Raw genomic sequence first — 17,132 nt, forward strand, 5'->3', positions numbered from 1 at the left:
ACAAATTTCTTTTGTTTTTAATTCATATAATATAGAGGAAACATGTTTTCTCTGTTCTCTAGAACTTTTTAAATCAACATGAGAAAGTATATTCTGTGGAAAAAAATAAAAACAATGACAACCTTAATAATATTTATTACATACATTTTAAAAACTCTCACATTTATTATACATTACCATGAGTGATCTTATTTTTTTAAAAAACAACAAAAAACTGTAAGATAGGCAAATTGAGGAAAATATGAAAAGAGTTCCATTGTGTAAGATTTTGATAAATTGTCTATTAATAGTAATGATATACTTTGAACCATGCTCAAAAGGAGGTTGAGGGAAAAGGGGATATGTCAGGAAGGTGCCATGACAAAACAAAACACAGAGGGAAGATAAAAAATAACAAAGAGAAGCAAAATGGTGTTGCCCAGAAAGCCTGAAGGGAGATTTAGATTAAGAAAGGGTAGGGGCACCTGGGTGGCTCAGTCAATAAAGTGTCAGATTTCAGCTCAGGTAGCTAGCTATTCCATGGTTCATACCGGGTTCAAGCCCCATGTTGGGCTCTGAGCTGGGCTCTGAGCTGAAAGCTTGGAGCCTGCTTTGGATTCTGTCTCCCTCTCTGTCTGCCTCTCCCCCACTGTGCTCTGTCTCTTTCTTTCTCAAGGGTAGACAGAACTATTTTACAGATACTAAAAATACTAAGGAAGAAGGAGAAATGGGACCAAAATTATCACAAGTCTTAAAAGTACAAATGGATTTGGTATGTGTAGAAAGAATAACAAATAGAATGTTGAAAGGGAGTTTCATGGGGAGTTGGGGGCACTTTCAGATGTAAACTATGCAATGTCTGTAAATTGGTTGGGAATGTTTTAATAAGTAATACTGTGTTATTGGCCTTTGTCTTCACAGTCTATCCACCAGTGATACAGAGGATTCACCAGATCACCAGAAACCCAAGATCTTTCAAAATTTATCATCTCTGTCTTACTGCCTCTACATGGTTTCTATCTTCAAGGTTTACTCATGAGTCAAGGTAGCTCCTGGAGCTCCAAACACCATGTCTGTATTTCAGTCAGCAAGATGGAGGAAAGGGTAAAATGACAAAAGGACATTGGCCATGGGTCTTAAGGTACTTTCCCAGAGGTCTTTCCAATAACTTCTGTTTATATCTTACAGGGAGGATAAGCAATGCAGTCTTTTTGCTAGGTAATGTTCTGCCTAGAATAAAATTTAGGGTTTATTATCAAGAAAGAAAAGGAGAGATATTGGTAGGAACCGCAGTCTGCCACAGAGTAAAGACCAGAATTTGGGAGGAAATATACATTTGTATTTTAAGAAACCTTCCCAGGATATCATGCTTTCCTTGATGAATTCCACTGGCCTAAATTCCGAAGACTCTCAAATATATATTTTCAGATAGTACTCCTTTCTGAGATGTTTGTTTTTTATGTAGTACTCATTACTATCCATAAGTCGTGTTCTTTCACCCTGGAAAATCTCACAGATATCTCATATTCAATATAATTTAAGTCCTTTCTTTCCTCCGAATCTGTTAATTATTATATCTAGTTTTGGTGAATAGCACCACCTTCATCCAAGAAGAGGAGAGTCACATAAACTCTCTAATATGTGACAGCAGATAGAATTTTGAAATAAAAAGCTCATTATCATATTTCCCCTACTTTGACCTATCCACTTGTGCAAATAGCCTTTATTCTACAATTTAGAAGAGAAACTTGGATATGTGTCTTGGTACTCTATATTTACAGTTTTCTGCCAAAATTCCTATACAGCACAAAATAGATGTATTTAATCAAATCTCCTTGAGTTTCTATCTTTTAAATTTTAGATGTGATATTCTTTAATTTACTGAAAACAATCTGTCTCTATATGGTGACTCATTGTGCAAGGTTTTTTTTTTCATTTTTTTTTAAATGTTCAAGATAGGTACTAGGTATTAGGAGGTCCTAGAATGAACCTGTTTTTATTCTTCACGAAAAATCCCTCACTAGTCAACTGTTACACAACACAATTTCTTTCCAGTCTTCACGTGACAAAAATGCTACTTTTTGCTAGAAAGACTAGCAGTTACTTCTGAGCCTATATGTTCTCTTTATATTAAAATTGCTTTCTTAAGTTTGTCAAGAATAATTATAATAACACAATATTAACACATTATCAAAATATAACATTATTTTAAGTAATGTTGCTTCTATTTTCATTTGGGTTCCTTTCTTCCTATTAAACAAAGTATACAAAAATAATATGGGCAACTGTTTTGCCATCAGATATGTTACAATCAACTCTAAATGCTTTTTCAACCTCAAATTCATCTATCAGTCCTCTTCAATTTGTCCTCTGCATCATCAATTTTGTCTTTTCTTACTTCTATAAATTTTGCTCTATTTTCATAACTTGTATCTCCCTACTAACAATGCAATTCATTGTATGTTAAAAATCACCTCAAATTCTGTTTCAATATAAATGGACCCTTTAGAATGCAAGGACATGTTCAGCAATCTGTTTCTAATAATACATATTTATTTGGCCTCCCCTGAAAGAATAAGTAAATTTTTAAAATAAGTGCATATCTGTCAGATCTGAATAGCCAATCTCTATCACAAAAAAAGTCAATGTATAGAATCATGATATTTAAAAATTAGATTACATAGATATTTAAAATATAAATTTTCCATATTTGTATTCTATTTAAAAATTAAATGCATAGCTAGTTAGTTCCTTTCAAAAATATATTTTCTTTAGCTCTCCCAGTTATCATTTTTCATATATCCACATGTCACTGCTTGTCATCATTTAAAATAATTTTATCTTCCTTGGCTTTTATAAAAGAATCCATGGCAAAGCCTCCATACATGATAGTGAAACACATCTAGGAAGATGCATCTATGTCCTAAGTGAACTGAGGCTTACACAAGCTGCCAAGGTAAAGAAAGTGCGCTTTTCTGTGTACATACTTCAAGAAGGAAAAGAAAGGATATGCCCACTTATTGATATTCAAACTCATGGAGAAGGTTAAAGTTATCAGAAGACTGGGGATAATCTAATAAATATAGTGTTTTCAATAACATAAAGTAATAACAGTTTAATGCTAGTATAACAGTTTCTATTAACTGAAGTACCTTAAACCTAACACTGGTCCTCAATAATTTTAGAAATACATTTGAGGATCTTTGGTGGCATTTGGAAGAGGGATAATCACCAGGGAGCAGTATAAGTTGACAACTGATTACATTAGGTATAATTTCATTTTTAACAAGGTCAAAATTAATTCAAGTCAAACATACTTGGCATGATAAACCTGCATTTTAGTAATACGGTTGAGAAACATTTTCACAACTTTGGAAGGCAACATGATTAGATGGAGATCAGAGATGTTAAGTCATCAAATGAAGAAGAGTAAGGATTAATACAATGATACAACCTGAAGTGAGATCTCTAATATCTTACACAGATGTGTTCTTAGCCCTATCATGATCAACATTTATACAAATGATTTGAATAATAATGAAGGAAATGTTTATGAAATTGTTAGGTGAGGTGGTGACAGAACAAAATCAGTTAACACCAGACACAAGTTTTAAATATTATCAGTAGAGTGGAGCAATAGATCAAATTAAACATGACATATAATAGAAATAAATATTACAGTTGGGCAAAATGCATAAAATCACTGCAATACATAAAGTGATTTAAAGTCATAAGTGATAATAGGATACAATATTTTAGTTAAGAGTAAATTAAGAGTACATTGTGTGATGACTTTATGCTATATTAAGCATTTTATCTCGAATGAAGAAAATCACAGATCACAAATTTCTGATCAGAACCACAGTTGAAGCATTGTGTCAGGTCAGGGTAACATATTTTCAGATGAGGATAGAAAACCTGGAATGTGAAAAGAGAGCAGACTACCTACTGAATTAGTTTTAAAGTAAGCCCGATATACATAAGCCATATTTAAATCCAGAGTAGAAAAAAGGCAACAAAGAGAGATTCAGGCTTCTTACCTCCCCAGATTGCCATCTCCCTCATCTTATAAAATGATAGCATTCTCTTGTTCAAACCACAAAAACAGAATGTTTTCTCTATTTTTCCTTCTTTCTGAAACTCTATATCTAAGCCATCGGCAAATCTTGTCAATTCTCCTTCCTAAATGTATTTCAAATCTGTCTACTTCTCTTTATTTTCACATTACTTGTTTAGTGTAAGCTTTAATCATCCTTTCCAGCCACAAATGGCCTTCTGTTGGTTTCTGCCTTCACCCTGGCTCTTACAAGATTCATTCACATTTATCAAAAGATAAATCTGATATTTATTTTAGCTTTAAATCCCCTAATAGTTATCTAAGGTGCCCAGTCATTACTGTAAACTGCAAAACCCAGCAAAATATGGCCCTGAACCACAAAGCCAAATTCATCTCATGCTACCCTTGACTTTGTTAATCGTACTCCTGCAACATTGGATTTCATGCAGTCAGTCCCTTGAACTCCACTCAAATAAAACAAGTTACTCCAAGCCTCAGGTCACTGTGCAAGTTCTTTGCTTTATCTAGAACACTCTCCTATATTTTGCATGGCTAGCTTCTTATCCTTCAGGTCTTAACATTATTGGAAAAACATTCTGTGAAAATCTTATGAGAAGTAGGCTTTCTCCTATTATTCTCTATCTCAGCAATCTATTCATTTTATTTAAAACATTTATCACAACTTTGTTTGATTCCTTTGGTTACAACTTGGTTTTTGTTTTGTTTTGGTTTTTGCTTTTGTTTTTTCCTAGAATCTAGTTCATCAGGGCAAGAACTCTATGCTTGCTTTCTTTACTTAGCGTCAAGAATGGCCCCTGGCACTCAGCAAATACTCAATAATTACATGCTAAATGTGTAATGAATAGTACCAAAGAGAAGTACTAGAAGGAATGAGTGGAGGTTTAGGAACTTTGGTTCAATATACTATAAAATGAAACTCCCTTTTATGGAGTGAGTCCAACAACCAGACATAATTTAAAAATAAATTCCTAGCTTGTATTTTTTAAAGAACTATATCTCAAGTAACATTTTTCAATATTCCGTCTTTTAATCCTGAAATCTCCATAATCTACAGTTACTCCAACGCTTTTTACTCAGCAACTCTTTTACAACTCTCTCATTCCCTTATTTATCATGTACATCAAACTAAACTGTTAGTTTTCTAGAGTCTCTTCTACTTTATCATTCCTCAATATGTAACACTTACAAAAAGCATAAACATAACCATCTGGTAAGAATAATTATACATCTACTTGGATACATCTCTCTACCTATTCTGTTGCTCTACATCACAATAAGCCAGAGGACCAAAATGGCAATGAAAAAGCTTTCCTTTGACAGTATTGAGTAGAGAAGCTAAGAAAAAATAATCTATAATAGATATGGAAGCAGAGAGAGACTTGTGTATATTTACTAAATCTCATCCAATTATAATAAGAAAAGAATCTCAGAATATTACTGAAAATTGGAATAGATTAATAGAGAGCTACGGAGCTCCCTATAATTGACAAACTAAATAAGTACATCCTTGTAAAATATCAGATGGATAATTATATCAGATGTTTATTTTCCCCGAAAGAGATGATAATTTCTCATTTAAAAATTGAGGAGTGGTGACAGTGATAATTTTCTCCACTTTCTGGACCAAGAGTAAATATTTTATACTAAACTCTTTTGTCTCTGAAAATTATGATTCATTTTCAATCCTTAATGGTTTAAGTTTCCAACTTAGCTTAGTTGGTATTCTGAAGATTGTAGTTTTGTTTTCACATTATGTATTATGCACCAAAGCAGATTGTTAAGAGAGACTCATTATTATACTATATATCTACTCCTATACTATCTATACTATTCTATAATTGATCAAGCATTTTTGCTTTGTCTATATCATACATATAGTTCATCGTAAGTAGGTTCCATTTCAAGGATGATACCAAAAACCTCTTTAGAATCACAATGAAGTCACTAATCCTTTGATGTCCTACCCCATTTTCTGTTGTTTTTGTTCCCTTTCCTCTTCCCAGCTAAGACATCATCTTTAAAAGTACTAATCCAAATCTTGGGTTTTCCATATAATATTCAAAGGAATAACTTTAGGAATATGCTAAAATCCAAACTAAAAAAAAGGTGTCCTCTTTTGTCTGAATGAAAAACTGTTAACTCGTGTTTGGCTACATTGCCTCTCATTACGTTACTTAGCAAGCAACTCTACCACAGGGGAGGCTAATATACAGAGATCCATTATGGCAGGTGCCACTTGAACTCTGCTTTCAAGAATAAGTGCTGGTTAACATGAAATAAAATCCATGGAAAAGGGGGAATTACTTAAAATAAAGCTTTATGAGAAAAGTTATTTTTTAAGATATTCCCCTAGAAGCAATTGGCCGGTTTAACAGCTGTTTGAAAAATGCTACTATCTTGTTTTTGTTCCCAGTCTTCCTTCATCTTAAAGAAGACTAGAAATGATAATACTCTTGATACATGAAGAGGAGAATTTACAAAGGATGACCTGGATAAACAAATACAGGACACACAGTAGATACAGAAAGAAGTGTGACATTCTCTTCTATACAAAAAATACCCATGAGAAATGAAGGTGGCTGAATATTATATTTTGCTGCAAATGTCCAGTTAAAGAACACCAGGGAAAAAAGCATAATAGAAAGGTATGCTCCCTCAGTTGAAGAATGGTTAAGGTGTAAGGTCTATTCTTACCAAGATTAGAGGTGCCAATGTGTAAATTACCGAGGCCCATCCTGTCTGCTTCATTACAGTGGCTACTTGGTAGTAGCAGTGGTCAAATCTAGTAAACAGATGCTGCAAACCTCCATGAAATTTTAAAATAGGTTATAATTTCAAGTTGAGAGAACACAGTGCTAGTTCATTAGTAATAATTGGTATGAGGTAAAGTAAAGGGCATGAAAAATTTCAGAGTATATGGATTTATGTTTCGCTAAAAATTTCTCCAGAAATTTATTTCACGAATTATTATTTATAAGACAATGCAATTCTATTCAGTCTTATTTTTCACTAATATATTGATTACAGTGTCTAATAGCCAATATCATATATAGTAATAATTGAGAATAATTCTGTATCTGGTTTACCTAAAGACCACATTTTTAAAAAACGGTAACTCTACAAAATCAATATTATTTTATTTATAACTTTCAAAGCACTTTTACATTCTACCTTATATCACAGTTAAATACAGTTCTCACCCCTAGAAGAAATTATTCCCTCTGAGTACTGGATCTGTGGTTTACTTATCTCGATAACCCTGCACCATTTTGATTGGATTCTTCAACCTCTGTTGCAATAGCAACTCACAAATAACAAAAAAGGATTGAGAAATTTGATTAGTTTACTCAACATATATGTATTGAGTGCCAACTATATCCATGGCACTATGCTAGGCATCAGTACACTTATTTTGTGAATATTTAAATTCTAGACTTCTCAAAATATTTCATAATTTAATGATTAATATTCTATGTAGATGTGGAAAACATAACAAGCATGATAAAGACTTGGAAGTGGGAAAAATTTTGTTTCCAAAAAAAATATGGTTTGATTAAGCTGAAACTGAAGGTATCTACAGAGAGAGAAAAACAGAAAGAGATAGTTGAGAATATAGACTTAATGCTAAACCATTCCTATTAAAAATCTGCATTTTATTAAACCTCATGTGTTAACTTAGTTGGTTACAATATTTTTAACTAGCAAATCGAATCATTTTGAAATGAAGAGAGACATAGTATGTATTAGCAATATAAATTAATACTGCTTAAGTAATCACCAATGAGACAAGTTCATATGGTAGTGTAAAATTTATTTTCTCATTTTTCCTTAAATGTTTATTTATTTTGAGAAAGAGATAAAGAGAGAGCAAGGGAGGGGCAGAGAGAGAGGGAGAAAGATAATCCCAAGCAGGCTCTGCACTGACAATGGGGCTTGATCCCACAAACCATGACATTATGACCTAAGCTTAAACCAATAGTCATATGCTTAACCAACTGAGCCACCAAGGCCCTACTGTGGTGTAAAATTTAATGATGGGCAACAAGACAGAATTTTCTAAAGAAAAAATACAACTTTTCCTTACTAGTAACATACATAGCTCAAGGGTCTATATTTCTATGTATATTTAACAATGTCCACATTTATCAAAAGAGGAGAAAGAACAACAGATAGGGTCTATCAACGTTTTACTGATGTTTAGGTTGCCCTTCTTTACCCTAAAGACCTTAGGCAAATTCAGCATTTTAGACACTTTATATGTCTTAAAATGGGGTTTAGAATCTGAGGAAGGGGTTATAGTCATAAAAAAACCCTCACCTCAATAAATTAATAGTATCCATATATATAATTATGTTTCTAAGTAAAGCATATTATAACCAACTTAAATATGCTTTATACATACATACTGCTAAACTGTCAAAGTTGATTCATTGGATAATTTAATTAATTCACTTGGATAATATTTTCTAAAACTAAGGTTTTAGCCTCCTGCAACTGGGAGTAATGTACTCATTTGGGGGTTTAGAGTATTAGTAAATGTTGCTTCACTTAAGCTTTTTGTTTTGTTTTGTTTTGTTTTACAATACTAACGACTAAAATGACTTTTTCAAATGCTGTATAATTATGCTCCTTCCTTTGAATACAACATATGTGCTAGGAACCACGGGGACTCTTTTGAGCAAAGGTGAATTATATAAAAAATAGATTATATAAAATTTATGTATATATATCTGTATATGTATATATACGCATATATCTGTATGCGTATATATACATATATATATATGTATATATATACATATATATATATGTATATATATATACATATATATATATATATATGTATATATATATACATATACACAGAAAGCACTCAGTAAGTGCTTTCACTGACTGACCCGGGGTAGCTAACCCAAAAGTTCTATAGCCCCATTACAAATTTCAGTCTGTCTGAGGTCACAGAGTATTCAGCACAACTTCTTTAACAACCTCAGTCCTACTGCTCTTACTGGAAATATTTCAGCCATGGTCCAGAGTTTATTTACGTGAGGTCCAAAATTCCTGTGGCTAAATAAAATGACTCAAAACTGTAGTCACCAAAACTTTCAAAGATACAAGCAGGCTTATTTTAGGTTCCTAGGTATCAAAACAGGTATTGTCAGAATCCTTATATTTCATTTAATGAAGATTTAAATATAAAGAAATGTCTGCAATTTACTATGAGTACCTCTAGGCTATCCTGGTGACTATTGTCAGCAAACACCCTTGCTTAAATGGAATAGATCAGAGAGCAGCAGTGTGATTCAATAGCTAATATTTTTTAAGTCACGGAACCTAAATTTGTTTTAAGAAAATTCAGTTATGTCAATTTCTAGATGAATCATAAATCACAAATTTTTGTCATTCAAAGCATAGACCAATATTGAAATACATTGAAATCGCCACTCTCTCTTACCTTGAACAAATAAAAATTCATTCTAAGTAAGTGGTAAAGAATGGTAATTTTATTGATTTTGTTATCTTTTTTTAATTAGAAAAGGATGGACAGCTTGAAATTTCTTAATTATCAGTCTTTGTAAAGCAGAAATTTTTATGATGGTACATTTCACTGGATTGAAAAATGGTAATATTAACTTTCTTGTATGAGGAAGTAAATAATTTCATGAACATTTTTATGCAAGTTTCAAACTGTTAAAATATGCTGGCTTGGATGAATTACCAAGTGTATTTCTCTTTTCAACTTTACACTTATCTTGTGAGTACAGCTGATATCCCTAGTGTCCAATCAGAGACAGGTTTTCATCCTGTTGTCCGGGAATGATGTGCACAATTCCTTTTGACACTGATGAGAGTGAATACATAAATCCATCCCACTTCAGTGAAAATTGACCCATATTTTTTTTTTACCCTGAAGAAAAATACAGTGATAAAGTTTAAAGATGGAAAAAATAGTTCAGCTTTTGACGTGTACCATTAGTTAATGATACTTAGCAAATATTACATTTTGCCTTGAGGACAATGAGCTCCATACTGGTTTTTAGGTTCTCATGAATTCTCATAATCATGGTTCTATGTGGTAGCAACAAACCTAAAAGTATGAATGATAGGTTTTCATATTTCAATGAATTCAAAAGTTAAAACTAAAAAGGAAAGACATGCTTTTTATATATTTTCTCCTACCACTACTCTCCACTAAGATGTTTCTTAAGAAATGAGTATATGCATTTCCTATAAAAGTATTTGATAGTTAACAATATACCCTATTTCCCACATAAAGACTACGCCCTGGTTTTGAAAAGTATGGATCTTGCATAAAACTCTAATATTGTCTTTGAACTAGTGTTTTCAAGATTTATCAGCATTCCTAAGATTTGGGGGAAAAAATTACTTGGCATAGTGAATCCAATCAGTTGCCCCTACGCCAAGTACCCCACTTCTAATTGTATCAAAAATAAAATGCTATAAAATGTTAAGGATATCCATTTTCATTTGCTTTAAAAATCCATTAAAATTGACTCATAATTTATGTATGTAATTTATTTTTAGTTTGTTTACATAATCAGCCTATAGCATTTCTGGAATAATGAATTTTATTATAATGACTACAGAATGGAGTAACCCTTTAACCTTCTTTATCTTTGAAAGGTATTCTAAGTTCTAGTATAACAGGACTGGCAAGAAAATCTTTTTTTTTTTTTACATAGTTCATAACTTTGTGTGATCTTTTTGCACTTCTTATTTTTTGACTTGCATCTTATTTTCATCTATCTTCTTACAATGATACCCTTATTTCTTCCTGCCCACATAGACAGAGTTCAATGATAAGCAAATTTGTTAGCTATTTTTTTCATAGTAGCACAGAATAATATTTTAAGGAAATAAACTAAAATGGCTCCATGAGTTATAAATTATGACTCAAAATAATATCAGTAGAGTTTAGATTATACTTGTTTTAAAAGCAACAGATAGTATTTTAAATCGGTATTTGTTAAGTGCCTCTTATATGCATATTGCTGTGCTAGGTAAAGGGTGACAAAAAAAATAAAACACAACCTGCCATAAAGTGATTTATATTCCTAAAGACATTCACATAAAAGTCACTTTCAAAAGATGCAGTGTATAAGTAAATTTAAATAGAAACATACATAAGAAAAATATTAGTAAAAATATTGCAGCTAAATCAGAGAATCTGATTTCCCCTAATAATGAAAAAGACCAAATCTTGGTTCTGGGACATTATCAGGGACTTTATTCTTTTATTTGATGCTGCAAACTGAAGCGCAGAGGGAAACAGATAAAGAAGTACAATTCTGGGAATAATAGCATTCTTTAAAAAGAAGTAAAGAGATTCCAGGAAAGAGGTTTTGGCCTTGGTGCCAAGAATTTAAGGTTCTTGAAGAAAAAAAGGCATTTTTGTGCCTACTTTGAGACAGAAACCTTCTGATGGCATATTGTAGAAAGAAGGAAATGTGCTGGAATGGAGGTGAATTAGGGGAAGGACACAAAACAATGCTTTCATATATTAGCTCTATCTATGGAAGAGACTTTGCCTTCAGTAAATGGCTAATTCATAACAGCCAAGATCAAACATAGTTAATTTTAATACTGGAATTTCTCACAATGTGCAGCAATGGTTCTGTTTTGAAGAAAAAGCTGCTGGTTAGGTATGCTGTGTTTCTACAATCACTCTTTCCCTCCTTTGGAGCTACTAAATCCCCAACATACAGACTCCACTCTCCTTCCAATTCTAGAGCCTAAGATAGGAGAAAATTAGCCTCTCTGGACCAATACTTAGAGTTCCCTTATTAATTTACCTTTGCTCATAGACTGATCCATAATTCTGGTAATTATTTTTTTATCTCCTCTTTCAGCCTTCATCACTCTATCTGCCTTTGCAATGTTTCTTAGTTCTAATTTGACATCTGCCTTGGGCCATTTCTCAAGCTTTCATTCTAGCAATCCAGTCTTTGATACTGGTTTTCTTCTTAAGCAGTCTGTTAGCATAGTGTCTAGGCTTTGATACCTGAGGACAGACTTCACAAGTACCAGCTTTCAGTGACCAATTTCAACATTACTAAGCTTTTCATACCAGTTGGTCAACTGTTGGTAGCCATGTGACAGTGAATAGAGTTCACAGTACTCATTGGATGTGGGGCTACCTACCAAACTGACCCTTCTTTACTAGTTCCTAGAACCATAACCATTCTGTGTCTCCTGTACTGGTACAGTGGTCAAGTCCAAATTTTTTCTTAACCTAACCAGTTTTACTTTAATTGATGTACCTGTTCTGGTGAATACCAAGAAAAAAATGTAGAAGTTTCAATTTGAATGACATTTTTAAAACTGTGAATGTCATCAGAAGGTTGAGCTGATTGTAAAGCATCTTGAAGAAACTGGGAACATGAATTAGGCAGAAAATAGATGATGCTTAATTTACATAAGGAAAACATCAAGCAAGGAGACTGGAGAATGAACCAGCTGAAGTACACTGTTTATAATACAATAATGAGAAAAAAAAAACATTGAAAAGATTGAATGAAATAAAATTCTAAAAGGCTCATCTACTACCAAAAGCTACAGCTTCTATTATGATCTTTCATTTTTCATCTGGAAACCTTCCTACATTTTCTTGTCATCTGTCTGTCATATTTCACTATCGGGAAAACTTCAGGCTGATGGGTATAAGATTTCATTCTTTACTCTCTTCTTTATATCATAAATTAAACAATTAAATAATCATCCTAACGTTTAGTCACCCACTATCCTATACAAAGTTTGAATAACAAATGTAACTTGTTAATTCTAAGTAATTTCACAGGTATAACTGCACATAAGATATTAAGTTGTACAGAGAGACTACTCCTTGCCAAATAATCATTTTCAGCACTCAAGTGAAAATTAAAATGTCCATTAACAGTCCTACCAAACTTTGCTTTCCACAATTCCTCTCATAAATCTCTTAGTATAGTTAGGATAGTTTCCTTTCCATTTCACACATCTGCCAAGCTAATTCTCACCTCCACAGCTTTGTTCATTATATTTTTTCAATGTTACCCTTGATCTTTTCTTTTTTGACATCCAATTTTTTATGTTTCACCACACATCTGATGCTTAATTACACACACATATTGGCCATGATTTTATTGCCTCATCTAAACAACACATTCCTAAAGAACAAACAAACAAACATAAAAACAAAAACAAATCTCTCCACTCTTCATTTCCCTATAGCTTGCTGAGGTGGGGGGGGGGAAGCATTAAAGAACATTAAACTTGGAATTTAAAATCGAGCTTTAACACTCCTAAAAAGTATCTATATTGATATTTATATGTATACAATTATTATGTATCTACTGCCTTTAAAGTATGCAGGCAAAGCTGATTTTATGATTATAAAGGTCATGAAATCTACACTACCCCATATGGTTTATCATTGGGATATATCAAGTGTTCTACGAATGGAAAAATCATCAATTGTTTCTAAGGACTTTTAGTAGTCTTTCCATTTGTCAACTCTCAGAAAATTTCTCTCCATATCAGATTTTCTATCAAAACATGAATCTTAAAATTACAAATTTTCAAAAATTTGGAGGTAAATAATATATCATTTGTACACATGGGATGAGTTTGCATGTTAATTTTTAATTTGAGTCTAATGATATAAAACACAAATTTTAGGATAATAGATTTCAATCTTAATTATAATGCAATAATCAAACTATACTATTGAAGATTCTTAGGACATTGGACTTTTTTCTTCAGTAACCTATTTTAATAACAAAAACTTTGCAATGCCAAAGTGATTATGTGGGATAGACCTACAGATCAACAGAATAGAGTCCAGAAATAAACCCCTGTATTTGGTTGATTGAGTTCTGACAAGAGGACCAAGATAATTCAATAGATGTATGAGGGTTTTTTTTATTATTATTATTTAAAAAAAAATGGTGCTGTACAACTGGATATTCACATATAAAGGATTTATGTTGGATTCCTAATTCACACTATATAAAAATTAACTCAAAGTGAATTGTAGGCCTAATATAACAGCTAAAATTATGAAATTCTTACAAAAAATATAGAAATAAACTTTTAAGACTTTGGTTTAGATAACTGTTTCTTAGGTGTGATATTCAAAATATAAGTGATTGAGGAAAAAAAAGAGATGAATTGGATTTTATCAAAATTAAAAGCTTTGATGTTTCAAAGGATACCATTGAAAAAGTCAGACAACCTATATAATGGGAAAATATTTTCAAGTCATATATGTTATGAGATTTGTATCGAGAATATATAAGGAAAAAAGAATATATAAGGAATTCTTAGAACTCAACAATAAAAAGAACCTATTTATTATAAGATGATGAAAGTAGTTGAATAGTTCTCCAAAGAAGATATACAAATGACCAATAAATACAAGAGAAGATCCTCAGCATCATTAGTTATTGGGAAATGCAAGTTAAAACCACAGTGAAGTACCACTTCATACCCACCAGGCTGGTTATAATAAAAAAAAAAAAGACAGATAATAACAAATGTTGGTGAAGATTTGGAGAAATTAGAACTCTCATACATTGATGATGTGAATACAAAATGGTGCAGCTGCTGCAGAAGTAAACAGTTTGGTATTTCCTCAAAAAGTAAAACATAGAATTACCTAATCATCTTCCTGTAAGTCCACTGCTAGGTACATGCCCAATAAAACTGAGAAGTATGTCCACCCAAATAGTCCCATATGGATGTTCATAGCTGCACTATTAATAATAGCTATAAACTGGAAGCAACACAATTGGTGAATAGATTACAAAATGTGGCATAATCATATAATATTATTCAGCCCTAAATATGAATGAAATATTGATACATGTTACAACATGGATAAATCTTGGAAAAATTATGCTAAGTGAAAGAAGCCAGAGACAAAAGATCACATATTTTATTATTCAATCTATAGTAAATGCCCAGAATAAGCAAATTCATAGAGATAGAAAATAGATTAATGGTTTCCAGGGCCCATAAGGACTACTGCTAATGGTATGGGATTTCTTTTGGGGTTATGAAAATGTTCTGGAATTAATAATAGTAATGATAGCAAAAGTCTGTAAATAAATATACTAAAAACCACTGAATCGAATACTTTAAAAGGATTAACTTTGTTTTATGCAAATTATGTCTCACTAGAGATATTATAAAAAAAAACATTGTGGAGTTGACAATGTAGTTTCAGTAGTGCTTGTCAGAGTTATAATGAAATGTCAAAGATGTGAAGTGTCCAAAATAATTAATATAATGAAAAGAGATTGATAAAAATCATTAAAAATTTTCAGGTGATTTTAGGATTCAAGGTTTTTGTTTGTGTTAATGTTTCTTTATTTTTGAGAGAGAGAGAGAGAGAGTGTGAGTGGAGGAGGGGCAGAGAGAGAAGGAAATCCACAATCTGAAGCAGGCTCCAGGCTCTGAGCTGTAAGCACAGAGCCCGACGTGGGTCTTGAATTCACTAACTGTGAGATCATGACCTGAGCCGAAGTCAAAAGCTTAACCTATTGAGCCACCCAGGCACCCCAGGATTCAAGTTCTTAAAAAATTGTAACCTTTTTTTAGTGTTAATAATAACTCAACAATGTAAGCAAAAAGCCAAATAAATACACAAGTTAATTTTTTAGCATTTGACAAAATCGAAGCAGAAAATAACTGAAGTGTGCAAAACAACACATTTATCATCAGTTAACTATCCAGAACTTTCATTTGAAATTATTAACAAGATTTTAATATATTTCCCTCATTTTGAATCCTTACTATGTATTATTTAGCAGTATCTATGGAGTCATAAAACATAAAAGTTTCAAGCTAGATTGCTTAAAACAGAAACAAGAATCTACAAAAATATACATTTAAAAAAAACTGGGATATAATGCAATATCATGTAAAAAAAATACTGACAATTATTAGACAATTGATGTTCCCTAAAAGACAGACTATTGCCAAATCTCAAAACCAATATAAAACATATAGACTGCTCATGGTAATGGTAGGAAGAAGAAACACTGTGTTTCATACCTTAAATTTTAAAATCAATGTATAAAATAAAATAGATTTGTGATTTAAAATACACCTTTTTTCAAAAAAAAAAAAGGAAGATGGTTACTAGGTCAAAGGAAACTGCTGCTAGTTATTAAATAATAGAAAGAAAATATGGAGAGTCAAAACATCCACATCCAGGATTGAAAGAATATAAATTTGGATCAATTCTGAAATTCAGAAAAGACAGATGAAATATTTTTTATTAACTCTTTGAAAAACAGGAAGGATTTATCAAGAAAATTATAATTTATCAGGTCAAAATTTAAAAGAAGGCAGGATCCCAGAAAGATAAGCCCCAACACTCAAAACTGCTTTTGTTCTGAGAATATCTGTAGATCAGGAAGAAACAATTTATAAACTAAACTACACATCTGATGGCTCAAAAGGTCAGGAATCAAAATTCCAAGCCTATGCCCACCCAAGGAGAGGATACTGCTGATATTCAAAATCAAAAGGCTACACCATGAGATATAAGCGAACAGCCCTAAACTAAAATAAAACCTGGATAATCCATAAAATCTAAAGTTTTGCTCTTTCAGGTGGAATGATATTGATGGCAATCCTTAGTGCATGGTGAGAGCAAATGAAAATAATTGAAGGAAATAAATGTAAGCCAGTTTCCTGCTTGGTATAAAATTAGGCTTCCCCTTTGAGTTAGTTGCCCAAAAAGATTGAGAAACTCTGAATAATGAAGAGAGCTACGCTGAAGAGTGCCAGGTAGATTTCTTGCCTCTCCATGAAATAATTCAGGCAGAAATACTCATTTTGGTCCTTGGAAGTGTGGACACATGTCTTTTTACACAGAGCAAAAGATTACTGCCAAACTGTATATTTTTAAAAAAGGGAGTCAATGACTATATTCTCAGTGTTCCTAACTAATTCTAGAGGGTCAGGGTAGCGTGCAGATATGTTATGATTATGCATACAGATGGAGTTATGATTATGAAAAATATAATTTTCAATAATAGAAAAGATTGACACCTCATTGAGGAAT

The 17,132-nt window shown here is 32.2% G+C and overlaps 1 protein-coding gene across 5 annotated transcripts in view; it reads right to left on the reverse strand.

Annotated features, from left to right (window-relative positions):
- Nucleotides 1–17,132, reverse strand: part of LRRIQ3 (leucine rich repeats and IQ motif containing 3) — a 360,753-nt gene that overhangs the window by 208,315 nt on the left and 135,306 nt on the right. For all 5 annotated transcript variants that reach the window (XR_008294971.1, XR_008294970.1, XM_053214236.1 and 2 more), the window contains one exon: nt 1–93. This exon is cut by the window's left edge and continues 37 nt beyond it. Coding sequence is in view for 3 of the 5 variants with exons in the window: in XM_053214236.1 (XP_053070211.1) it covers nt 1–93 (93 nt within the window). In the remaining 2 variants the exon portion in view is untranslated. The remainder of the gene's footprint in view (nt 94–17,132) is intronic.

The sequence above is a fragment of the Acinonyx jubatus genome, chromosome C1 (assembly GCF_027475565.1).
Source record: "Acinonyx jubatus isolate Ajub_Pintada_27869175 chromosome C1, VMU_Ajub_asm_v1.0, whole genome shotgun sequence".
Lineage (NCBI taxonomy): Eukaryota > Metazoa > Chordata > Mammalia > Carnivora > Felidae > Acinonyx > Acinonyx jubatus.